The following is a 25,962-nucleotide window of genomic DNA, read 5'->3' on the forward strand; positions in this document are numbered from 1 at the left end:
CTCCAGGGCCGCCGTCGGCTTCCCTGGGCGTCGCCCGGGACCGGATCTCCCCGCAACGATCGGAGAGAGATTCAGCTGCTTCCAGCTGCTGATCTCTCCTCCAGTCACTGGGCCCGGAAGTGATGTAATACACATCACTTCCGGTGTCACTATTTACATTCTCCGACTCTTAGAGCCAGGAGAAGAAGCTGGGGAAGCAGATCTCTGCTTCCTGAGCTTCTTTGGGGTCCTTAGGTGACATTCGGGGTCTGAAAGACCCGGAATGTCTCCATAAAGATGACCTATAACACTCTTATCATTTATTCACATAAACACGCGTGGGAGAGCCTACTTGCGAAAACGACAACTGCGCTACACATGTTACATATCGCCACAAACGTCGGAGTGAAAGAAATAATTCTAGAGCTATAAATCACTGTTAGCACTAAACTGATGAGTGGTAAAAGCGTTTAAAGTGTTCCCTATGGGAAATTTTGGGTATTGAAGTTTTTTTGCGGCTTCACGGGTGAACACAATTTTTATCATTTGTGTGCAAATAGTAAGAAATTGCTACGGGCAGAAAATGGTTAACATAAGTTGCTTAGTTACAGTTTTGCTTGCCTTCATTTTTTTTTTTTTTTACTTTTTCGCAAAAAGGCACAATTTAAAATTTACAAATATTTGTTATTAACTCAATACAGTTTTATTAGTTTGGATTTAGTGGAAAACATTTTTTTTGTGAACTGATGATTTTTAGTGTGCTTTTTTATCAATTTAATTGTGGTTTTTTTTGTTTAATATTGATATGATAAACATTTGCGACATTATCGCAGGACCTACAAAATTAGTAGCACCATCTTTTTATTCTACCAGGCCTGTGCTTTTAGAAAATGTATGGTTTGGGGGGTCTTTTACAAACGCTAAAAGCTGCAGTTGGAAAAAAAAGGTAATACAATTGCAAAAATGGTGTGGTCAGCTGAGGTTAAGTGTTGCGCAGGGCCTGGCAGCAAAAGGATTAATTTGTTTTATTATTTTTTACTTTATCTTTTTTTTACCCCTAAACTTTATTGCTATCACACAGGGGATAACCAGCCCCTATGTGACAGCATTTGGAGGTGACAGGTTTATTTATTGAATACAGCAATATGAAAAAGTGTAGCATGCTATCCCTTAGAAACAATGCAGTGGTTTTATATCTAGTTTGTCTCTGGCCAGTACGTAAGGTGGTTCAGTTTTAGATTGGATTAATACCAAACTCATTGCAATTGAGATGTTCTACATATTGTGTGAAATGGGTATTTCATTGTGTTTTGGGACATTTAAGTACATTTTTCACTAAATTTTGGGGTTTGATAAGGAGTTGCGCTAATATCGTGCAACATAAAAATTTGCAACTGCCACCATTATATTCTATAGGGGCTTGGCTTTCACAAAATATATAATGTTTGGGGATTTAAATACTTTTCAGGCCTAAAATGTGGAATAACATGGGTGCAAATGTTTTTTTTAAAAAGCCCTCAGTCATGAAAGGGTTAATATGTTTCTGTTTTATAATTTTGCTGTATACCTGTAGCCCTGTATAGAAGTACCTCAAGATATCTGTACAGACGTTTGTGTGCACGTGGGGAGCCTTCATAACCAGGAGCACACTGCTTAATAGCCTTAACTTTTTCAGACATCCAGTGCTGATAAATCCCTCCTAGCATCCCACAGTTCAATGATTGTGGGTTGCGGGAAAGGAAACACTACAGCTAAAATCAGAGACCATTGATATCGGGCAGTATGCACTCCGGTTTGGGGTGTGCCAGAATGCCAAATCAAGGTATGAGCAGACACCATGAGGTATAGAACTTTGCGAAAATAGGATTTGGTGTTATTTTTATTTTAAAGGCCTTGGCTGCTAAATGAAAAATGTTGGAGAGGTTAAAATATCTACGAATCAATTGACCTTCTTATTTTTGGATCAATTCCCCGGTATTTTTCAGTGGTCACCACAAAGCCCCTTTCTTTCTCTTTCCCCTTTTTTTGAGGTTAAAATAGAATAGTGAGCCATAAATCATGAAAAATTAGGAAATGCTGAATGCACAACTCTATATCTACCGTGTTTCCCCGAAAATAAGACACTGTATTATTTTCTTTTTTGCACGAAAAAAGACACTAGGACTGTTAGGTTCCTGAACTGGCTGGGTTTTGGCTCCTCAGTATCCTGCTACAGCTTCCTTTACTCCTATTCCTCCTATTTGATTCAGGAGCAGAGCCATTGCCCTTGGAGCGGGTATCCCACGGAATTCTGGTTGTGTTGTTGCTCTTTCAAATCCCTGTGTCATCACTCGCACTAAGGAGAACAACTAAACGTCTGGCAGGCAGATTTAATCAACTAGCAAACATGGTAGAACAAGCATGAAATGGTGACACGCTTGACTATTTACAACTGGGAGAAAATGATAACTAATGCCTTTATAGTGGATAAGCAATACAATGCATCTGATATTTTGAAAAGCACATATTTGCATAAAAGAGCTATACAAGTAATTAAGTTGGTGCCCTTTTTTTTTATGAAGAGGGTTTTAAAGTATTTTGAAATGCTGATATTAAGACCTGCTCTCTGTAGTTATCCCTCTTGGATAGCTCACCTACTTTTTATGTATTTCCGCTATAAGCAAATTAGATTGTTAAAAACCACTGTTGCATTGATGTTCTGAGTTGCTGGATGCCATTTGATTCTGGTTCTGAGCTTTATCACCAATGTTACTATGTTGAAATGGCAAATTGTTCATAAATACTGCACATGGGACTAAAATAAGGCCTTAAATTTGACATGTCCAAAATTCCAAAAAATCCTACTTCACTGGGAGAATCAAGGACAATAACTACCATTCATCTGTAGCACCAATTTGCCTGTTAACATCATTATGTTTATTACTAAATTTCACATTTGTTACCAAGTCACAGAATAGAGTTTCTAGCAAATCCCATTTTCTTATGGTAAGTGAATATCTAAACCATTAAGCATGCGATGAGGCCAAAGTGATACTGTCCACAGGTTGGTGCACTGACACCTGTCACTAATTAAGACCTCTACAAATAGGGAATTTTATACTATTCGTGTAGCTGGCAAAGGTGGGTGTAGCTGTAAAGAAAGCTGGTGAGAAAGTGATGTAAAACTTAGTTTACCGTTTGTCCTATCTGAAGTTTTCTCTCTAGCCTTGCTTCTCTTTGCTGTAGCTCCTGAGAACTATAGTGCTTTAAAACCAATCTTCCACTATCTATGGCCTCAGCGCTGCCGTGGTTCAATGTCCCTTTGGTCAAAACTCAAAAGAGACGGGCAATATTGTAGACTCTAATAATGGGTAGGTTCAATCCACCCTCCCAACTTAGGGGCCATGAGTCACCATAAAGCTATATGTGGGCACCTCGACCTCCAGAGAAATTTTACAAAGTCTCATTCTAGGAGCCGAACATAATCATGTTTCAAAAGCATTTACATGGGTGGAAGGGGATATAACAGTCTAGCAAAAATTATAATTTTTATCCAAATAAAGACAGGGATAAGCTTTCCCAAATATGTATTTCCTGGATAATTTTAGTTAGAGTTAGGCAGTTCATTTTGCACAAAGTAGACCGTTGTTTACCCACCTAAATGCCAAGATAAGTAATATAGTGGGTGGTGGGCAGGAAACTAGAAAACCATCATCTGGACATTACTAGAGGGATGAGAGGACCAAGACAGCAGCAATCAACATAATTTTATAACCTGCAAGGAGCCAAAATCCTCAAGTAACCCTTTCATTTTAGGGAGATCTTGGTGGACATTTGAGGTAAATAGGAGCAGGTCATTGGCAAATAATGCATTACGGGATCTCCTGCCTTCCGGTGGTAAAACCATACCAGTCAGGGGTTTGGAGAAGGTATCTGGATAAGGGCTCAATAGCCAGGTTAAACAGCAAAGGTGATGAGGGACACACCTGACGAGTACCCTTCTGAAGAGAAATATGATGGGAGAGAAAGCCAGGGTGTGCACCCTAGCCATTGGTGAAAAAAAACGTGAACCCCCATATGCCTCAACACCTGGCGGAGCCATCCATGATAAAGGTTATCAAAAGCTTTTTCAGCCTCAATCGAAGTGATGGGTCCCCTAGGTGTCGCAGCACTCCTGCAATGTCCCAAAACTGCCAAGACTTTATGGATGTTGGCAACAGCTGCCCTCCCCTTAATAAATCCCACTTGGGAGGGTTTGAATCAATGATTGCAGAATGGTCTCCAGTCTGTCAGCTATGATTTTAATTAGCACTTTTGTGTCTACGTTGATTAGGGAAATTGGTCTGTAAGAGCTTGGAAGGGTAGGATCCTTTTGCTGCTAAAACTTTTATATAGGCTTTGTTGCCAGTGGCAAGTTTTACCATACTTATGGAATTTTCAAGACCCAAGTTTCTCCATGCTAAGTTTTATATAAACATCTAAAGAGGTTTCAAACTCTCCCTTTACTCAGGCCCAGCAAAATCTGCTGACCTGGGTTAGGATCCGATTTCAAGTGTGTAAGCTTGTTTTAGCGCTTGACTAGCTTTAGCATGAAGTTCAACAGACCTTCTTTTCTTGGCATGAACATAAGCAATGAGTTTAACATGCACAAAAAGTCTTCCCTGCCTCCCAGGAGAGAATGGAAGACCAAGAAGGATCAGTGTTCCTGGCACAGTATTCCGAGGAAGCTAAGACAAACTCTTTAAAATGGGAATCATTTGAGAGGTGTGGGGAACCTCCAAATACAGAAATCCCCTCAGGAGTTCACAGTACACTTTAAGGGCGATCTGTGCATGTTCAGAGATTAAGATATCATGAATGTATGGTCAGATCACCAGGGGAGGTAGCGACCGAGAGCAAAAGAAGTAGTCTCTTCTGGAAAATGTAACATTAAATAATTTAAAAAAAAATGAGTTATCAAATAAAGAAATGCTATTCCGAATAAGAATAGTGTCAGGTAAAACGAAAAAGATAGGGAAATACCACAGTGACTTCCTTTTTTCCCCAAAGCATTAAAAGTGCCCTCCAAGCAGAACTCCGGATTGGATCAACAACATCTAAGATATAACGAACATATAATTATACATGCCTGAGTGTCCATCAGGCGCCAAAAACAGTAATGGACTCTATGAAAGAATAAGTGGAATAAAACCGTAATAATGGTGTCCAAAAAGTAACGAGCCATAGATGATAGTATAATGCAGAAACAGGGCTGTGCATCAGAATTTGGTCTAAACCAGTCCCAAGGAGTGCAAGGGAGCAAATAGCGGACAATGCAAAACTGCCACCAGATGAAACATTCGATACCTAGCCCTGATTTTGTTGGGTTGGAGTCTTGGGATGGAGATGAGACTAAGGACTGCAGGGAAGACAGCAGTTGACAATTGAGGCAATTCCTCTAAGCGTATGGAAAGGTCGACGTGGGAGATGAGTGACTCTCTGTAAGTTGTAGCTGCCCCAGGATCAGTAAAGTAGAGTCTTTCACCATCCTGGTCTTGGAGAAGCAGTGTGGCCGGTTAAGCAAGACTGAACTGAATTTTCTTCTGTAAAAGCGCACAGCAGACTTTGGCAAACAATTTCTTCTTTCTGCTAACCTCTGGGGAATAATCTGAAAAGAGAAGGGCTTTTTATGGCCATCCAGCACGATCCAGCAGAATGGTATGCCCACAGAATGGCCATTTTGTGATTGTAGTCCAGGTATTTTACAATTACTGAGTGAGGAAAAGGAGTGTTGTTGACACAGTGGAAAGGTGCGCTTGTTCCACTGTGCGCAGACTATACCCTCGCTTCTGGGCATAGATTGCATTTCCAGAGTGCCTGTAAACCAACCAGCTTATATTGTTCCAGCAAGTCCACAGTACAGAGGTTTGATTTTTCTCCTGGATCTGTTTTGCAAGTCATCCAGCTTGTCCATCAGGTGAGATCATTGCTCCAAAGTAGCTTTGTGGAATACACGTGTTTTGCCCAAGTAATTCTCCAAGTGCATTACTCTAGCTTTGGCCTCAATAAGGCACTGTTTCTATGCTAATTGCAACTGCTTTCTCTGTGGTGGTAGGCGTGGCTAGCAGAAACGAGGATGGAGGAACCAACATGGATCCAATTCCCACTTTGCGCCCTTTTTGGCAGAGAAGGTCCAGGGACCGATTGTAATTTTCACCATCCTTGTGTGCTGCATCCTCAGGAAATTTCCCTCCACTGTTTGGACCTGGTTCAGGCGAGGTTTACTTCTCTGCAACAGCTTCCATCTGCAAGTCTGACTATTCTTCATAACAGGTTAGTTGGCCATGTATGCATGCATGTGAAATGGGGACATTTATTTGTAAGCTCCTTGAGGGCAATTTTTTTAAAGTCCCCACCCCTACATACACGCATGTAAACATGCGTCAGGTGCGCATACCTGCGAAAACGACGATTGCACCCATTACGCCGCACATGTTACATATCGCCGCGAACGTCGGAATGAGAGCAATAGTTCTAGGGCCATCAATCACTGATGATAACACTAAACTGATGAGCGGTAAAAGCTTTTAAAGCGTCGTCTATGGCCAATTTTGGGTATGCTAGTTTTTTTGCGAGTGCCGGCTCTATAGCCGGCGGATCGCTTGTATAGTAACGGGCATCGCTGCCTCTTTTCAAATAGCGGGGATTTCCCGCTCGCGCGCTCAGCACGCCCGAGTGGGCAGGTGTAACAGGACGTGTATACACGCCCAGTTACATCCAAGAAGCTCCCGGCCGGCCGTGTATACACAGCGGCTGGCCGGGAGGTAGTTAAATAGCACCGACAATTTAGGCAGCGCAATTTAATTTTTAAGCTTGACATGTTTGGTGTCTATTTACCCGACCTCGTCTTTTATATTTTACCAAAAAAGTGGGTAATATTAGTTGTTTTACAACATAATGTAAAAAAAAACTTTTTTTTTCAAAATTTTCAGTAATTTCTCCTGAATATAGTAAAAAATAAAACCCGCAGTGGTGATTAAATACCACCAAAAGAAAGCTCTATCTGTCCCCAAAAAATGGTAAAAAATTTGTTTCAGTACAGCGTTGCATGACGGAATAAATGTCAGTCAAAGTACTGCAGCGCTGAACACTTAAAAATGGCCTGGCCAGGAAGGGGGTCTAAACACCTGGTCTTCAAGCGGTTAAATACCAAGCATAAAATAATTCCGGAGGGTCATGATATGGAGTGACCAGCTTCCCACTCCACTATTGCTAGGTGGAGTAGTCAGACCATCGCTCAGGCCTATGAGCTGAAGGGGGGAAGGTTCCTCCATTTCCAGTCATTGCTCACTCCTGTGGAAGTGCTACTACTTTTTGGGTGTTTTGGCATCGGGCTTCAACTTCCCTAAATCTGTAAGGTTGCTACCTAGTCCTCTCTGTACATCTTTGTTGAGTTTTATCAGGTGGACATTTAGGCCTCTGTGGATGTCAGTTTTGGCCTGTAGCTCCTTTTTTGGGTGGCTTTTTGTTTCTAGCTCTCTGTTTCCTGTTGGGATTGTTGTTCCTTGAACCTGTTGCCATTGTTTGGTGTGTTCCCCACCTCTCTGTTAGACTACTTTTGAACATCCCAGTGGTTAATTAGTAGTAAACTCTCAAACTTTTTTTCAATAATGAAATTTAAAAAAAATGAATTTAAATAAAACAGGATTTTTGTCTTACCTGTAAAATCCTTTTCTTGGAGTACATCACATGGCACAAGACTCTCCCCTCCGTATTTTGTGATCCACTATGTTCTGCTTGCTACATAACTGAGGCAGACTGGAAAATAAAGCTAAAAACAGCCCTGCATAACCCCTCCCACTCAGTGTCCAATTACCTGAAGGTAGCTGCAATAACCCATTGGTTAAGAAATTTAACTCCCTGTGTTCTGTGATCTGCTCTGTCACAGTTCAGTTGCAGCTGAGTTGTCACTTGTAGTTCTAAAAGTATGTGCAAATCTTTTACCCATGGTTCTACAAGCATGCACAGCTATGCTGTTGCTTGCAGTCCTCCCAGGCATGTGATCTGTTCCAAACTTGCACCAGTCTGGCAGCTTTAGGGGATGACTGGTCTCACCTGCTGATTCTTATGCAGCTTCTTAGACGATCAGTGCGGTCAGCTTGTGGCCAAATCCTTTCTCACTTCTATTTAAACTCTGTGCAGCTCACGGCCCAAGCAACACTTTCTTCCCAGCTAGTTTATGTGCCTCTGGTCACTTATGAAGCTGCATTTCCTGTTGTTTATCTGTGTACTGACCTCTGACTTGTCCCTGGAAATCCTTGTTTGCTGCTTGCCCTGACCTTCGGCATGTTCCCCGGTATCCTGGTCTACAGCCTGTCCCGACTGCTGGTTATGTGTTTAGATGAAGCACTGCGATCTGGATGGCATCCCAGTCTTAGTCCATAGGGTTCAATATTGGGTTGGCCCACCCTTTGCCGCTTCAACAGCTTGGGCATAAAAGATCTAAGAAACGTAAAGAGAGGAGGTGCTCATCCTCCTCAGACTCTTGTCATGTCCATTCTCCAGGAAGGCACAGTCAGTCTCAAGTCAAATACAGGACCTGCTTATCCTCTGAGCAGGAGTCCGGCGTTCCCACCAGGTTCCTACTGGTCATGTTCATCACAAGCCTTACCGGGGGAAAATGGTGTGTCTAGGGTGCCTTAAGGAAGTGGCCAGAGACAGGGAAGCTGATTCGTTGGAAATTAGATCTTACATTCATCAAGCTGACAAGGACAGTCTGCAGTATCTGCGTCCGTCGGTGGTATTGTCCTCTCGGGACACAACATCTAGAGTATCTAAACCTGTAGATGTTTCGGATGAAGGTGAGGTCATTTCAGACAGTTCCTCCACGCCGGAGGGACAGGAATTCCTTTCATTTGATTTCAGCCTCATTATACTCTTCAACACGGCTATCAAAGAGGCCATCAAATGGGAAGGGTGCGATCTGCCTAAGAAGGCTCCAAAGTATTTCCCAGGCCTAAAAAGAGAGGGACCTACCTTCCCCTTTATGCCAGAAATCAAGGATTTCTGGCATAAAGATGGAAAATTGAATTTTCAGAAACGCTTCCTAAAGCTCTACCCTTTGATTGCAGCCGATACAGCACTGTGGGACTCACCGCCGGCGGAAGATGTAGCCTTGCAGCACCACATATCCCTTCCACTGACAATTCCGTAGCTTTTAAGGATGCAATGGACCGCCGTATAGATTCAGATTTAAAGAAGATCTACTCTACAGCTGGGTGGACATTGCGTCCCGCTTTGGCACTGACTTCGCTCTGAAAAGCTTTGTATGTCTGGGTATAGAATGTTGATACAGCTCTTAAGTCAGGCCTCGGCAACACCCAGATAGTGGCCGATCTGGAAGAGCTGAATTTATCCGCAGATTTTTTGGCCAAATCTTCCATAGATCTAGTTCTCCTTTCATCTAAATTAATGTGTCATTCAGTCACTGCAAAAAGAGCATTAAGGCACTGGTCTGCTGATGCAGCCTCGAAGAAGGCATTGTGATCTATCCTTTATAACGGTACAAATCTCTTTGGCAAAACACTGGAAGACACCATTAAAAGAGTGACAGGAGGAAAATCGTGACTCCTTCTGCACAGATTTAGATGGAGACAGCAGCCCTTTCGAGCCAACCAGGGGTCACAAAGGTTTAGAGATGCAAGAACATATAGACCCGGAAGACCGTTTTCCAGACCCCAGTGGAGAGGAGCTCAGTCATCCCACTTGTGAGATATCAAGACTAAGTCTGGAAAGGCAGCTAAAGCTGTGAAACAATTCTGAAGGTGCGCACACCCAGGTTCCCCGGTAGATGCGAGAATGTTAGCCTTCAGGGGCACCTGGGTGGCGGAAGTAAAGGGCTCTTGGGTCAAGACTATAGTCAATAGCGGATATCGTATAGAGTTCAAGACTGTTCCCCCCACTGTGTTATGTGAGCACATTAATTCTGCAAAAGCAGTTGAAGAAAAGAATGCTTATCAACTATATCGGGGAACTGTTAATGAAGAAAGCTATTACTCCGGTACCCCGAGAAGAATGTGGTCAGGGTTTCTACTCCCCATTTTTCTAGTAACAAAAGCCTCAGGGGGCTTCAGACCAGTCCTCGACCTGAAGAGGTTGAATGTTTTTGTTCAAGTAAGCTCGTTCTGAATGGAGTCAGTCCAGATGATTATCTGTGTGGTCCAGACGGGGTAATGGATGATAGCGATAGATTTAGAGGATGCTTATTTCCATGTGCCAATAGTGGATTGTCATCAGAAATACCTTAAATTCTCGATATCGGGGCCACATTTTCAGTTTTGTGCTCTGCCGTTTGGCCTTTCCACAGCTCCACTGACCTTCTCAAAGATGTTAGTGGTGAATGTAGCTCTTCTTCGGCTTTGCGGAGTCAAAATCTTCCATTACCTGGACGACATCCTAGTGTTGGGTAATTCAAGACAGTCTACACTTGCCCATCGTGATCTGGTCTTGGCAACCCTGTTCCACCTCGGATGGTTCATGAATTCCGAAAAGAGTCATCTCATCCCAACTCAAAGAATGGAGTATTTAGGAGTAGTGCTAGACTCCTTACAGGAGAGGGTGTTTCTTCCAGATCGCCGCAAGGTGGAAATTTCCGCCTGTGTCAGCAAGGTCATCACCTTACCAGTTTTGCAGGCCTGAGACACCATGGTACTACTAGGGATGATGATCTCATGTATTCCAGTGGTACAGTGGGCGAGATGGCACATGCACCAGTTCCAAACTTGTTTTCTGCAGCAATGGAACCACACAGCATTGGGGCAGAAGATCATTCAGCAATGCAGAGGAACTTATCTTGGTGGAAGGAGTCCCCGTGCCTCTCTCGAGGACTGCCTTCTTGGTCTGGGAACCTGGATCACGCTGATTACAGATGCCAGCCTACAGGGGTGGGGAGCGCACTGTTTGGGGCATCAGATCCAGAGTCGATGGGAATGTCCTGTGACGACACAGTCCAACTGGTTAGAATTGAAAGCGGCCTCCCTAGCGCTGAGCAAAAGTCAAATTGATGGACAACAAAACGGCTGTCTCTTGCATCAGGAGGCAGGGTGGAACCAGGAGCAGTAGTACCTCCATGGTTCTTCCTGAACAGCAGGGACCTCCTGTTCCAGGGGCAGTGACAACATCCCAATACCAAGAAGTTGCATCTAGCAGCATGGCTGCTGAGTCCTCAAGATGGAGAACCATCTTGGAGAGGTTTGTCGTGCCAGGTGACCAACACCTTATTGCAGTCTAGGGGTCCATCCACTATCGCTACTTACTCCAGGATTTGGGATAAATTTCTGACGTGTGCAAGTCGGAATAATTTTTCGCCTTTGCAGGCAGAACTAACGAATGTATTACATTTCTTACAGTCGGCCTTGGACACTGGACTGGCGTACAACAGGGTTGTGGGGGAAGAGGCCCTTGTCCCCATCGGCATGGGGACATCCTCCCAATGCCGAGGGCACGTGGCCCGGTAAGGTGCAGGGAGGTGGGGGGGGACCCCACGGTTTTCCCATTTTCGGGGGGCTGGGGTTCCCCCTTAAATTCCTACCAGACCTAGAGGGCCTGGTGTGGATTTTGGGGGGAACCCCACACACTTTTTTTAACTTTGGGGGGAGTCATTCCTACCAGACCTAAAGGGTCTGGTATAAATTGGAAGGGGGAACCTCGCACTTTGCTGCAACAACGGTGGCCAGGCTGTTTCAGAGTCCAAAGGGCATCACCGTAGTGCCCGAAATGGGAACGGAAATGGAAACGGAAGGCCGTTTTCCATTCATCGCCCTGTTTGATGCGAATAAGGTTGTAGGTCCCTTGCAGGTCGAGTTTCGTGAAGCATCCGGCGTCCTTCACCATGTCAAACAGGTCGTGATGTCATTCAAGGCCCTATAATCCACACAAGGCCGAAGACCACCATCCTTCCCAACAAAGAAAATACCAGCTCCGACCGGTGAGGTAGAGGAACAGATGAATAATTTCGCCAGGCTTTCCTCTATATATTCCCTCAGGGCCTTGGACTCTGGCTCCTGGGAACAGGTCAACGGGGCAATCGTAGGGTCTGTGGGGAGGCGAGGTGTCTGCTCCTGTTTTCTCAAACACGTCCGAGTAATCCTGGTATTTGCTAGGCAGCATATGTTCAGTGGTACCTAGGGCCACTTGTGGACTTGGAGCAGAGGGAATGCAGTGGGAGGAACAAAACGGAGACATGAACGTGATGTGCCCGGTCGATCAGGGGGTTGTTTTTCTTGAGCCAAGGGATACCCAGTATAACTGGGAATAAGGGAGAAGGCACAATGTCCCATACAAACTCCTCGAAGTGGAGGCCACCAATGAAAAGGAACATGGGGTGAGATTCCATGGAAACAGGACCCGTCTTTAACGTGCTGCCATCCACCATATGAAGTTGGGATGGGCGTTTCTTGGGGCGCAGCGGAGTCTGCAGTCAGGAGGCAAGGTCAAGATCCAAAAAACAGCTACTAGCACCGGAGTCGAGGATGGCGGAGAGATCAATGCCACTCCCGTCCAGCTGCAGGGAGATATGGATAGTAAGGTGAGACGAGTTGTTATACATAGGCATATTCAAGCATACTGCAAGTAAATTAGGACTACCTGCAGGAGGTTTGATGGGGCAGTCCTTCAGGACGTGGCCCAGCTTTGCGTAGTATAGGCGCAGGACCCATCACCTCGCTCTCTTGACTACGGACAGGGGCCCTCAGACTACTCCGATCTGCATAGGCTCCTCTTGGACAGCATCTCCAGTCCTCTGAGGAAACAACTTGGATGTAGATGTCACCGGCACGACAAAAAACAAATGGGTCAGTGCAAATCCATTTCTGGAAATGTTACTCGAAAATTCAAGTGCTTTCGGGGCCACACAAGGTCCCCTTCATCAGGCTCAGAGTTGACCTGGTAAGACAGAAAACCCCAACCAGTATATATACACACATATACTATAACAAGGAATCAAACACACTAACACATCTCCCCACCCCCTGACGTCGCAATGACGTTATATTCCCGCCATTAGCATTTCAAATAATGTAAACACAGACTTTAATCAAAGTGCAATGAACATAAACTGTATCAATGTCATTAAACATATGAAACAAATCATACCATGTTGAAGAGATCAGTCCATAGTATAAATCAAAAAGGGAAGAAAAGAATGAAACATACACATAACTGTCCACATTAAGTCGGTATAGCGGGTAACGGCTAGGGAAGGGTACTGCCCTGGGGGACATGTATCAATGAAAAAAAAAACACTTTTAAAAAATAACATTTTTAAAGCAAAAATGACATTTATATACATTTTATAGATTATTTTGCATTTTTAATGTTTCATTTTAAGTGATGTTAAATCACTGCTCCTTTAAAAATGGTATTTTTTAAAAGTGTTTTTTTCATTGATACATGTCCCCCAGGGCAGTACCCGGATCCCCATACACTTTTTATGGCCAATTAATTGCATATAAGGCTTCAAAAAGGGGACATTTAATTTTCTGAGTTCTACCCCCATAGACTTGCATTGAGTTCTAAGTTCGAATTAGAACTTTTTCCATGTTCGAAAGTTCGAGTTAGAACCGAACACGGGGGTGTTCGGCTCATCCCTAGTAACGGCCACGGGTTGTCATGGAAACCAGGACGCTCGTCTATGAAGGAAATCTGCAGAGTATTGCGGAGCTGTCATGCCGCTGTGTCTTGGCTGTACAGACACAGTCTAAAAGATGACAAGCTCCACCCCCACACCCTAGTGTGAGACAAGAAAAAAATCGTCATAGACACCCAATTCAAATATCAATAGAAATCCTGCTTTTGAGCAGATCGGACACTTTAGATTTATCAGACAGACCAAGGATGGTGGATCAATTTAGATCAATTGTTCAATGAAGTCTCTAATTATCGGATTCCACCTGTGTTTTGCACATTTAGTTGAGAATTTAATGACACCGAAGTGATAAGAAACGATTTAAAGGCCTTCTTTGAACCATGTTCATGATTATCAACGGATGATCAACTGAAAACCGAGATATTGTTACTTTGCTATGAACTTGGTTGGAAACACAGACACAGGCAGTCCTCAATTCTGCTTAGAAGTCTTATTTGTGTATAACGTCCATGATAGATTGGTTATAAACCAGTAAGGGATATACACATCAATAAGAATCAAGTTTTCAAATGACTGTTGGGCAGATTAATCTATGGTGATATTGTGTACATATCAGATGGTGGAGACAGGGTTAACCCCTTTAGGTATGAATGTTGTTGTACATGAATGAAAAGACTACGTTGTTTATTTTTAGAGTTTTTCTTTGGAGTTGGTGCAATATCAACTTTATTTATCTATTTATGCAATATTTATCTATTAAAGTATTTTTATATGTTTCTTCATTCATGGTCTGAAGTAACTTCTTTGGTCAGCGCACAGGATAGTGCTTGCGACCGCTTCCAGTAATGGCTTCAGCAGTTCCTGCGGGTTCCATGGTAGGGTTGAGTTATTATGTCAGGAGGTATTGTCGCCTTGAGCCATGAAGTGGAACCCACTGGCAGGAAATGGACAATAGATCCGTAAAAAAGGCACAAAGGGGCAATCCAAAAGGCGAAGTCAAAGCCGGTCCGGATCGAGGCAGGCGGCTAGGTTCAAGAACAGAAGGCAGTCCAAAGAGTCAGTAACAAGAATTCAGATGAGGGATCAGGGAACTGCAGCAGTAGCAAACACAAGAGGCTAGGCGATTGCACCATATAGGTAGAACAACTCAGCAACAAGCCAGGGCTCTCATTGGAATTTATACTCAGTGGGAACCAAGACCACCCCTTGGTTGCCGAGACAACAAGGAGGCTTCTCTATCCAGGAGCCAATGGCATGAGAGAAAGGGCAGAGGGTGTATGCTGGGAACCTCCCCCAGCAAGGCCCACACCTGACAGCACTAACGTGCGCGGACGCACTATGCACACACCCCATGCACAGTCTGTCCACCTTACGTGTGCACCCGCTGCACATTTCACGCAGGCGCACCCGCAAACCTGGTGCCAGGAGTCCTGCCAGGAAGGAGACCCTGTGCTCTATGCCGTAGCTGGCGACCCTGAGGTGAAGTGACACCTCTGGTTCCCTGACACAAAGCCACATTGGTTGAATAGTTGATAAAAACACAGAATGGACCAATTGATCGCATAAGTGTCAAGCATGTCTTGCCACTAATTGTGGGGTAAGGGCCAACTACTTCAGCTATCTTGGGGCATAGCTATAGAATATGCCAATGCCTCTTTAACCTTTTGCCATCTGCCTGTTCTAATAGAATGCCCGGATGGCTTACAACTCCCAGCGGGGTCACGTAAATGTACATTTTATTATTTTTTTTTTTTTTACCGCACGAGCAAGCAAGTTTTAACACACTGTCCTTTGGACACACCCTATCCACCACATGCCCCTGTATTCTGCTACCATGTCCAGGAATAGATATAAAATTATGAGATTTCTTAATTTCAGTGACGATTTGATTCACCCTTTCAGAAGTGGCCCCACATATGACAAGATCCAAAAACATTAGGTCACTCAATTTTTCCCCCCAGAAATGTATATCCCCCCCCCGCAGCAAAATATCTGCATTGATGAGCTCCTCGTACATTTTACAGGCTGGCTTGCCACAAAACAGTATATCTGCAGTAAACCTGCCAGGTATGGGGGTGACATTTTACAAACTTTGTGAAGAAAGAACCAGCTGCACATATGATTTCTGTGTGTAGGAAGGGAGGGATAGCAAGCTGGAGCCCCCTGGGTGCCCATCTTAGATTGGAAACAGTGGAAACATTGTGTGGGACCTACTGTCACCCTTATTCCATCAGGGATAACATCTCTATGCGGGCAATTTTTATACAAGTGTGTCCCTGTTCAAGCACCTTTTCTTCAAACAAACCCTAGCCTGTGGTACAATGCAACCAAATCACAATGGCTTCCCCAAAAATCAAGTCCACAGGAAACTGAAAAGGGGAGAGTCAGCCAGTTTGAGGAATGAGGAACTTTTAGCCCTCAAATAGAAGGACAAACCTACCCCTTCCATATGCAGATTATATTCATGGACACAGAGAGGTTTTGGGAACACACCAGAATGTCTCTAAACTTCCACTGAGGTATCTGGGTGGATAGATGAAAGGACATAAACCCCAGTAGAAGTTCAGAGACATTCTGGTGTGTTCCCAAGACCTCTGTGTGTCCATGAATATAATCTGCATATGGGTGGTGTCGATTATAATGACCGGATGATGCAGCCCCACTTGGCATCCAGAAGATCACAGCACTGGTACAAAAAAAAGTTTCAATCTATCTTTTCCAATTGGCTATGTATAATTAGTTTGTGATTTAGAAGTTTGCAAGAAGAGCTGGTTGTTACCTACAATATCAAGAGGAAATTATTACAGCAATGATTTACCAGGAAAGCCCTAATCCTGAAAGATTTCAGTCTGATGCAGTCAGCAGGCTGCATGAGACACATTTCCCCAATGTTTTGCCTTCCAACGAAGTAGGCCGGACGCCCCAAAAAAGATGCCACGTGTGTAGCAAAAATGGAATAGAGCATGACACACATCACTATTGTATTGTATCTCTATAGAGATATCTCTATATATTTCTATCTAGCTCTATATATTTCTGTATCTCTATATATTTGTGTGTATATGTATGTATGTATGTATATGTGTATGTATATATATTTCCTGGCCCTCCTCATGTCAGCCTACTGTGGGTCATCCCCGCCCTCATGACCCCCCTTAGGACCTCCCTAATAGAGAATAAAAGGAGGCCTCCCATACCCTCCTATGTTCTTTTTTCGTCCTCGCTCCGGCTAGTGGGCTGGGGCGTTTTGAAAGAAAGAGATCGAGTGAATAATATTCCCGGCCGGGTTCAGCCTCTCCCGGCTGGTCGGCGGCCTGTCTGGCAGTAACACTGCCTTATGGTCAGCGTCCCTTGGTGCGGGGACTGGATTATGGGGTCTAAAGGGCCCTGGGATGGCGGCATTGCTAGTTGCAGGTTTTTTACCTCGGATCAGGTTCCTGTGTCAGCGGGGGAGGCGGCTCGCAGGGAGCGTCGCGGTTGCTAGGCTGCAGCTGCGGCATGACGAGGGCGGAGGCTCGGGGCGTGCTGGCGTCCTGTTGTCATGACGACGGGGCATGATTTATTCGGCGCTCCGGAGCAGCTGTCTCCTCCTCTTCCGATCTGCAGTCTGCTGTTCTATACGCCGACGAGGGAGCTGGACGAGGCTCTCTACAGGTTAGTGCTTTGTTTCTGGGCTCGGGCTCTAATATATAATATAATATATATCTGTCTATCTTTGTATTTCTCTATCTTTATTTTTCTCTATATCTCTAAATGTCTCTAACTCTATTTTTATATCTATCTCTATATATCTCTATCTATCGATCTGTCTGTCTTTATTTCTCCAATCATCTTCCAGGACAGCAACCTGAGAGATGATTTGGCTCTTCAGTCTACAGGAAACACAATCAGACAAGTTTAAAAACCCTTCCCACCCTCCTCGTTTCTCAGTTTTTGATTTGTGTTTCTTACTATCCGGATCAGCGCAATGTTTTTGTTTCTTTGACTCCCGACTGGATGGCCTTGTGGTCAGCGGTCCCCCTCTGTGTGGCTCTACTAGGGTACTGGGTTTCCTGAGCCTTGCCTTCTAGACCACAGAAGTTTCCCCTAAGAAGAAAAAGCTGGGTCTCTTCCCTAGGCTGTGGGTTGACTCCCGGGCTTGTTATTCCCCCAGGCTCTACCCTGTCTGGTGCCTCCTTGGAGTGCTTCTTCCATGTGGTGAGAGTGGGTGGGGATGCAGGGCCGGAGTGAGGTATTTTCGCATTCCAAGCCTCGTTCTGAGTCTGGGAACATCACTTCTGGTTGCAGCATTACATCACTTCCGCCCATCGCCACGAGGACGCCGGCCAGACGGAGAGGGGAGCTACTGCAGGCCACCAAGGCTGACATGGACGAGGAAGTCAAGCCGGTGATGAGGTCCAAGGTAGCTGTGAGTGATCATCATGGACATGGGGGTTGTTGGTGCAGTCTTAGGTGGTGGGTGCCCTTATCCTTCCCAGTTGCTGTATTGATTACTGCCTGATATTTTATCTTATGCCTCTCTCTTTTAGGAAGCACATGTTACAAGTTATGAGAATCCTAGGAGTTATGACTTCTGCGATTCCAGCAGTAACATGGGCTCAATTGCCCCTTCAATCTTTTCTTCTGTCAAATTGGGATCGTCGGAAAGAATCTTTGGAAGAAAAGGTCTCTTTACCTATGGCTTTACTTCAATCCCTAACTTTGTGGTTAAATCCACTAACATTGTCAAGAGGCAGACCCCCAAAAAAGTCACTATAGATGTAAGTTCATGGGGGTGGGGAGTTCATTCTCCAGGGTTGCAGGCTCATTCTCCAGGGTCTTGGGCCTGAGTTTATGAATGCCTCCTCCAACCTAAGAGAATTGATAGCAGTGAAGCAGGCCATGTTAGCGTTTCAGCACAAGTTTGAAGGGGAGGAAATACTTGTCTTTTCAGACAATGCTACAACATTAGCCTATTTAAACCATCAAGGGGGTACCAGGTCTCCCAGTCTTCAAGTAACTCTTCAGTCTTCAGTTTCTTCTGTGGGCAGAGGAGCATTTCCTCTCGATCTCTGCAGTCCACATGAAAGAGACATCCAATATGGTAGCAGATTACTTGAGTCGAGCACCTATTTTCTAGGGGGAATGGGAGCTTCATCCAGAATTTTTTCCCAGATTGTCGACCGTTGGGGCATTCCACTAGTCGACTCATTTGCAATGAGAATGTGGTTTCCATAACTACAAAGTAGGGTTGGGCTCTATGTTCGAATCGAACTGGAGTTTGACTTGAACATCGCTATATTGTGTGTCCCCCGAACACACAAACTATCAGGGCGTTTGGCAGGCTGTTCTCCCGCCGAGTGCACCACAAGGCACTGCACCTTGTGAAGCCCTGATTGGCTGAAGCCTTGCACCTGACCACAGGTGTAAGACTTTGCCCAATCAGGGCATAGTACTCTGTAGGATGACATTGCCCAATCATGGCTCACAGCTAAGTCCCAGCACCACACCATATAAGGCTGCTTACACCGCTTTGTCCACAGCTACTTCTGCCGTAGCCCCACCATCATGCACGGAGGAGTTAGCTGAATTGTTTGAACATAGCGTCAGTCACATGATGCTGGAGGATGTGCAGCAACTACAATGGTCTGATGTTGGCTCTGAGATTGAGGAAGGGAGTAACATGAGCCTAGAGAGAAGGGGGGTGCCAATGACGGACCACAAATTGGTAGTCATGTTCCACCAGCTGCAGCATACTGCCAGGTTGGCTCCTATGACAAGGACAGAGGTGATGATGATGATGTCACTGACTCTACTTGGGTGCCTAATCGAACAGAGGAGAAAAGTGAGGAGGAGGCACAACCGCAACGAAGCAGGATGTCCTCCAGGGGCAGCCGTAAGAGCAGCCACCCTATTGCATCAGATGGCAGCGCTGCACAGGTACAGGGTGCTGTTGTCTCCCAGCACACATCCAGGAACTCAGCTGTGTGGGAGTTTTTCAGCACATGTGCAGCAGACCGCAGCATTGCTATTTGTGTCTCAAGCGGATCAAGCATGGCAAAAACATCAGCCGCTTGGGTACCACGTGCTTGAAGAGATATCTGACCACCTGCCATGCAACCCATTGGCAAGAGCACCAGAAAAAGGTCCACACTTCTCCTCGCTCCTCACCTGTCATCTCTACCCACACTATATGCCATGTCATGTCATGTCAACCGCCTCCACTGAGGGGGATGATGGTGTAGCAATGGGTGCTGCAGGTCCTTCCGCCAAATCTGCCAGCAGCCCACCAGCTGTAGATTTGACCAGTGAAATTTTGCTGCCTCAGCAAAAAAAAAAATAATGTCCCAGTCATCCACATGCTCAGTGTCTAAATGCCAGCTTGGCCAAATTGCTAGCATTATATCTGCTGCCTTTCCATCTGGTGGACTCTGCCCCCTTCCGTGAGTTTGCAGAATGTGCTGTACCACAGTGGCAGGTTCCCAAACGCAATTTCTTTTCACATAAGGCCATTCCAGCTCTGTACCATCATGTGGAAGGCAATGTTTTGGCCTAGTTGGACAAGGCAGTCAGCAGCAAGGTTCACATGACACGTGGTCCAGCAAGCATGGTCAGGGACGTTATATTTCCTTCACGGCACACTGGGTAACTCTGCATGCAGCTGGGAAGGATGCAGGATGGAGCTCAGTGCTGGAGCTTGTTCAGCCACCATGCCTCCAAAAATCTGGTGGTGAGGATGTGAGATGTGTCTGCTCCACCCCCTCCTCTTCCTCCTCCACAATGGCCTCTTCTGCTGAATTGTCCTGTGAGCCAGCAGTTCTCCCTAAGTGCACAAGGGGCTACGCAATGGGTCAGGCTAAAAGATGCCGTGCAGTGTTTGAGCTGGTTTGTCTAGGGGACAGGAGCCACGCCAAGGCAGAGATTCTTCAAGCTCCTGCAGGGGCAGGCCTAGAGGTGGTTAACGCCATGGCAGAGTGAGCCAGGAATGGTTGTATGTGACAATGGCAGCAACCTTCTCTCCAACCTCTGACTGGGAAAGTTGACACATGTACCATGCTTGCCACACATCCTCAATTTGGTTGTGCAGCTGAAGCAGGAACAGGAGGCAGAACAGCAGGAGGAAGGGGAGGACTTCCTTTCCTCTCAAAGGCCCCTTTTATTCAGAAACCATCCCTGCAGGGCTGCAGAACACACAAGAGGAGGAGGAGGATTATGGCAGCCGTGGGGGCATTGAAGCAGAGGATGACATACAGCAATCCTCAAGGGAGGGTTTTCAGTCCCCAGAAACCCAAGGAGTAGTACGTGGCTGGGGGGAGGTAGTTCATGATAGTGTCATCCCCAGTGACCCTAAAGATTCTGATTCTCATGCCTCCTCAAACTTACGGTGCATGGGCTCCATTATTCTGCAAAGCCTGCAAAATGACCTGAGGATTTGTAGTATCAAGGTATAGGGACCCTTACTGGTTGGCAACCCTTCTTCATCCACGTTACAAGCTTAAAGTTGCAGAGCTCATCCTGCCCTCACAGAGGAGCACATGATGAAACAACTTGAGGACGCGTTGAAGCAAAACTTGTGTAACACCTCTCCAGACACTGGTAGGTTACCATGTAATAAAAGAGGTGTTTCTGAGGCTTCGGTTAGTCAAAGGAAGAGTGGTGGAGAAGGGGACCACCTGACTGATGCCTTTTTAGTATTTTTTTTTTTTTTTAAAAAAAAAGAACTAAATGCCACCTCAGTGAGGCATACTGACCTGGCCAGCTGACAACAGTTTTGTTCTGCCGTATGCCTTACGGTGGTGGCAGGGCAAGGGTTAAGGGGACCCCCCAAGCACACTCTTTACAGGAATTTTTCATTTTTATTGTTTCCCTTTAGGTGATTTTAAAAATACTGCTCCTTTTAAAAACTGTATTTTTTAAGTTTTTTTTTTTTTCATTGACAATTGATTTTCAAAGTTCTGGTCCCATACACTTGCATTGAGTTTCAACCGAACTCAGGTCTGTTCGGCCCATCACTACTACAAAGAAGATCAATTCAGCTTCCATGGATTCTGCCCCTCAGACCGGATCTTCTGTCTCAGGGCCCAGTTTGGCATCACGACCCAAAGTTTTTTCAATTAACGGAATGGATATTGAAAGGAGGATCCTAGAAAAGAAAGGATGTTCCTTAAAAGGTTATTGACACCCTTCTATCCAGTAGGAAGATAGTAACAAGAAAGATCTACAACAAGGTTTGGAAAGGGTTTTCCTCATGGTGCATTCAGAAGCACATTTCTATTCCGTCAGTTCCAGGTATTCTGGATTTCCTTCAAAATGGTGTAGAAAAGAAATTGGCAGTTAGTACCTTAAAGGTCCAAATTCCTGCTCTCTCTGCCTTTCTGGACAATAAATTAGCAGCGGATACATTTGTCAAAGTTTTTTTACCTAGCCACAGAACATGCTACCCCTTTGTCAAAACAGTTTTTTCCTCCTTGGGATTTGTCTTTAGTACTTACTGGTCTTACTAAACATCCCTTTGAACCCATTGAAGATTTGACTATTAAATGGTTATAGTTGAAAATTGCTTTTTTTGTTAGTCGTGACTTCAGCCAGAAGAGTGGGTGATCTCTCTTCATGATCTATTAAAAAGCCTTATCTTACAGTTTTTCCAGACAGGATTGTACTCGGACGGGATCCACTATATCTACCTAAGGTAGCCACTTTTTTCCCTATAGATCCCAGGACATTATTTTACCTTCTTTTTGTGAAAACCCTGGTGAGGAAAAATCTCATACTCTGCATGTTAATAGATGTCTTCTAAGATATCTAGAGGTTACTAAGGATTTTCGAAAATCCAGTGGATTATTTGTTCTATTTGGTTGTTACAAGCTACCATTGCTAGATGGATTAGGCATGCCATCTTTACAGTATACAGGACGGAGGATAGGAGTATCCCAACTCCCTTTAAAAGCTCATTCTACTAGGTCTCTGGCATCTTCCTGGGCAGAAAAGGCCTGCGCATCAGTGGATCAGATCTGCAGGCCTGCTGTTTGGTCGAATCTGGACACTTTTGAGAAGCATTACAGGGTGGAAGTCCTATCTCAACAAGATTTGGTCTTCGGCAGGAAAGTCCAGTGCTTTATATGTTAAGATTAGATTTAGTATGTATTTAATAAATTACGTGTTTTATACATAACTAGTTGCAGCATTGCATTTGTGGTGGGATCTCCCTCCATGGATAAGGTAGGCTTGTGTTTTATCTTGCTTATCCTCTCAGGTTGCTGTCCTGGAAGATGATTGGAGAAATCTCCAGTTAGTCTTACCGGTAACGGTGCTTCTAAGGCTACTTCCCACCCTTACAGGATATATGTTGTCTAGTTTTTTCACCTCGTGCACTGGTGGAGGTGCACTACTTTAATCTCAACTGAGGGTCAAGGGGGTGAGAGGGGTTTTTAAACTTGTCTGATTGTGTTTCCTGTAGACTGTAGAGCCACTCATCTCTCAGGTTGCTCTCCTTGAAGATTCTTAGAAACACTATTTCCTGTAAGACTAACTAGAGATTTCTATATATCTCTATATCTATCTTTATATTTCTCTATCTCTATCTACCCTGTTTCCCCGAAAGTAAGACCTACCCCAAAAATAAGACCTAGTACTATTTTTGGGAATTGCTAAAATATAAGACCTACCCCAAAAATAAGACCTACTTGTGGCCATTCCCAGGGCCGGTGGTGGCATAAGGGGGAACTTGAAGAGCCGCGGGAGAGGCAGGAGAGAATCAGCGGTGCCAATGAAGCCGGCGCTAAAGGAAGCGAGGTGGCACCGGAGGGAGCAGAGCCGCATAAGCCGATGCCTCTTCTATAGCGCCGGTTCCTGTCACAGGCGGAGTGATACCAAATGCACTCCGCCTGTGAGGAATCGATAGTGAAAGCGCGCTTCGCTCATTCTGGCCAGAGATTGGTTAGCAAATTGCTCTTGGAAAGGTACGGCACCCCTGATTGCCCTGATCAACATATTATTGTACATGAATACATGTAGACTGTTGTACTTGAATAAGTGTGGCTTGTTGTACATTAAAAAAATTTAAAAAAATAAGACCTACCCCGAAAATAAGACCTAGTGTGTTTTTTTGAGCCAAAAAAAATATAAGACAGTGTCTTATTTTCGGGGAAACACGGTATATATATTTATAAATCTCTATCTCTCTATAAATTTCTATCTGTCTTTATAAATCTGTCTCTATAAATCTTTATATGTCTATAAATCTCGGTCTCTATAAATCTCGGTCTCTATAAATCTCGGTCTCTATAAATCTCGGTCTCTAAAAGTCTCTATATATCTCTGTCGCTCTGTTTCTATAAATCTCTATCACTCTCTCCACTGATACACTATATTGTCAAGAGTATTGGGACACCCCTCCAAATCATTGGATTCAGGTGTCCAAATCACCTCCATGGCCACAAGTGTATAAAATCAAGCACCTAGGCATGCAGACTGCTTCTACAAACATTTGTGAAAGAATTGGTCGCTCTCATGGAGCTGAGTGAATGCAAATGTGGTACTTTGATAGGTTGCCACCTGTGCAATCAGTCCATCCGTGAAATTTCCTTGCTACTAAATATTCCACGGTCGACTGTTAATGGTATTATAACAAAGTAGAAGCAACTAGGAACAGCACCAACTCAGCCAGGAGTAAATGCACCAACTAGACCATGAAAAATGACAAAGCGGGGTCAGCGCATGTTGCAGAGCACAGTGCGCAGAACTCACCAACTGTCTGCAGAGTCAATAGCTACAGAACGCCAAACTTCATGTTGCCTTCAGATTGGCACAACAGTGTGTAGAGAGTTTCATGGGATTGGTTTCCATGGTCGAGCAACTGCATCCAAGCCTTACATCAGCAAGTACAATGCAATGTGTCTGATGCAGTGGTGTAAAGCACGCTGCCACTGGACTCTAGAGAAGTGGAGACATGTTTCCTGGAGTGACAAATCACGCTTCTCTGTCTGGCAATCCGATGGACGTGTCGGGGTTTGGCGGTTGCCAGGAGAACGGTACTTGCCTGACTGGATTGTGCCAAGTGTAAAGTTTGGTGGAGGGGGGATTATGGTGTGGGATTGTTTTTCAGGGGTTGGACTTGGCCCCTTAGTTCCAGTAAAGGGAACTCTTAAGGCATCAGCATACTAAGACATTTTGGACAATTTCATGCTCCCAACTTTGTGGGAACAGTTTAGGGATGGCCCCTTCCTGTTCCAACATAACTGCGCACGAGAGAGAGAGAGTCTGGCATTGTTTGGGAGGGGGAACCGCACGTTTTTTGGGACGGGACGCATAAGCGATCTGGCGACAGGTAAGTCGCCAGGATCGCTTCTGTTGTAAAGCCGACAGTCGGCTCTACAAGTTTAAACAGTCCCGGCGGCAAAAGTCACCGGGAGTCTGTTTAAACAGCCCCGATGCTGTTTAAACAGCCCCGATACACTGTACGTAGTCAGTCACGAAGGGGTTAAATGTAATTTTTGTCTTTACAAATTTCACTTTTTGCTACAGCAGGTTCTATACATTGCCACTTTACAGGCAGTTTAAGGGGACCCCCCAGGCACAATATTTAAAGGATTTTTTTGTATTATTATTATTGTTTACCTTTTTAAGTGATTTTAAAATCACTGCTCCTTTTAAAAACCTGTGTTTTTTAAAAGTGTTTTTTTTTAATAGATACATGTCCCCCAGGGCAGTACTCAAATCCCCATATCCTTTTTTTATGGCCAATAACTTGCATATAAGCCTTCAAAATGTGGCCAATTGACTTTCAAAGTGCTAGCCCCATAGACTTGCATTGAGTTCAAGTTCAAATTCAAACTTTTTTAATTTTCTAAAGTTCGAATACAATGTGCAGTTCGGGTGAGCATACAGTGGCATACGGCTGCGTCCTCCCATATAGCATGCTGCTTCACACACAGCGCCTGTCCTTCGCGGGAAACGGCCCCATACAGCCATGCACGCCGCACAGATTTGTACAGGCCGACTCTAAGCTGTGTAAACAAGGACTAAATCTCTCTCTTTCCCCTCTCTCTTACACCCCTCTCCCCCTCCTCTCTCTCCCCACTCCCTCTCTAACTCTCCCTCACTCTCTTCTCCTCCTCTCCCCCTCTCTCTTTCTCACTCTCCTCTCAGCACTGGGGAGCTACAGTTCATTGAGGGAACCATGAATGCAACATGTACTGTGACATTCTGAAGCAGAGCACAATCCCCTCCCTTCAGAGACTGGATACCAGCATCGGTATCGGGACCGATACAGGGCATTTTCACAAGTACTTGTACTTGTGAAAATGCCCCGATACATAGCGCCCTTACTTGCGCTATGTTTTTTTCTCTTTTTGTAGCTTCAGGCTGCCCAGAGGTGTCGGTCCTCTGGGCAGTCTGCCGGA

General features: G+C 44.8%; 1 protein-coding gene across 1 annotated transcript in view; it reads left to right on the forward strand.

The window, feature by feature from the left end:
- LOC108795091 (transmembrane protein 17A-like) overlaps nt 1–2,493 on the forward strand; it is a 63,971-nt gene extending 61,478 nt beyond the window's left edge. Inside the window, exon 5 of the mRNA XM_018566276.1 lies at nt 2,150–2,493. Within this exon, the coding sequence (XP_018421778.1) occupies nt 2,150–2,383 (234 nt within the window). The 3' untranslated portion in view covers nt 2,384–2,493. The remainder of the gene's footprint in view (nt 1–2,149) is intronic.
- The last annotated feature ends 23,469 nt before the right edge of the window (nt 2,494–25,962 follow it).

The sequence above is a fragment of the Nanorana parkeri genome, unplaced genomic scaffold, assembly GCF_000935625.1.
Source record: "Nanorana parkeri isolate BGI_ZX_2015 unplaced genomic scaffold, ASM93562v1 scaffold931, whole genome shotgun sequence".
NCBI classification, from domain to species: domain Eukaryota; kingdom Metazoa; phylum Chordata; class Amphibia; order Anura; family Dicroglossidae; genus Nanorana; species Nanorana parkeri.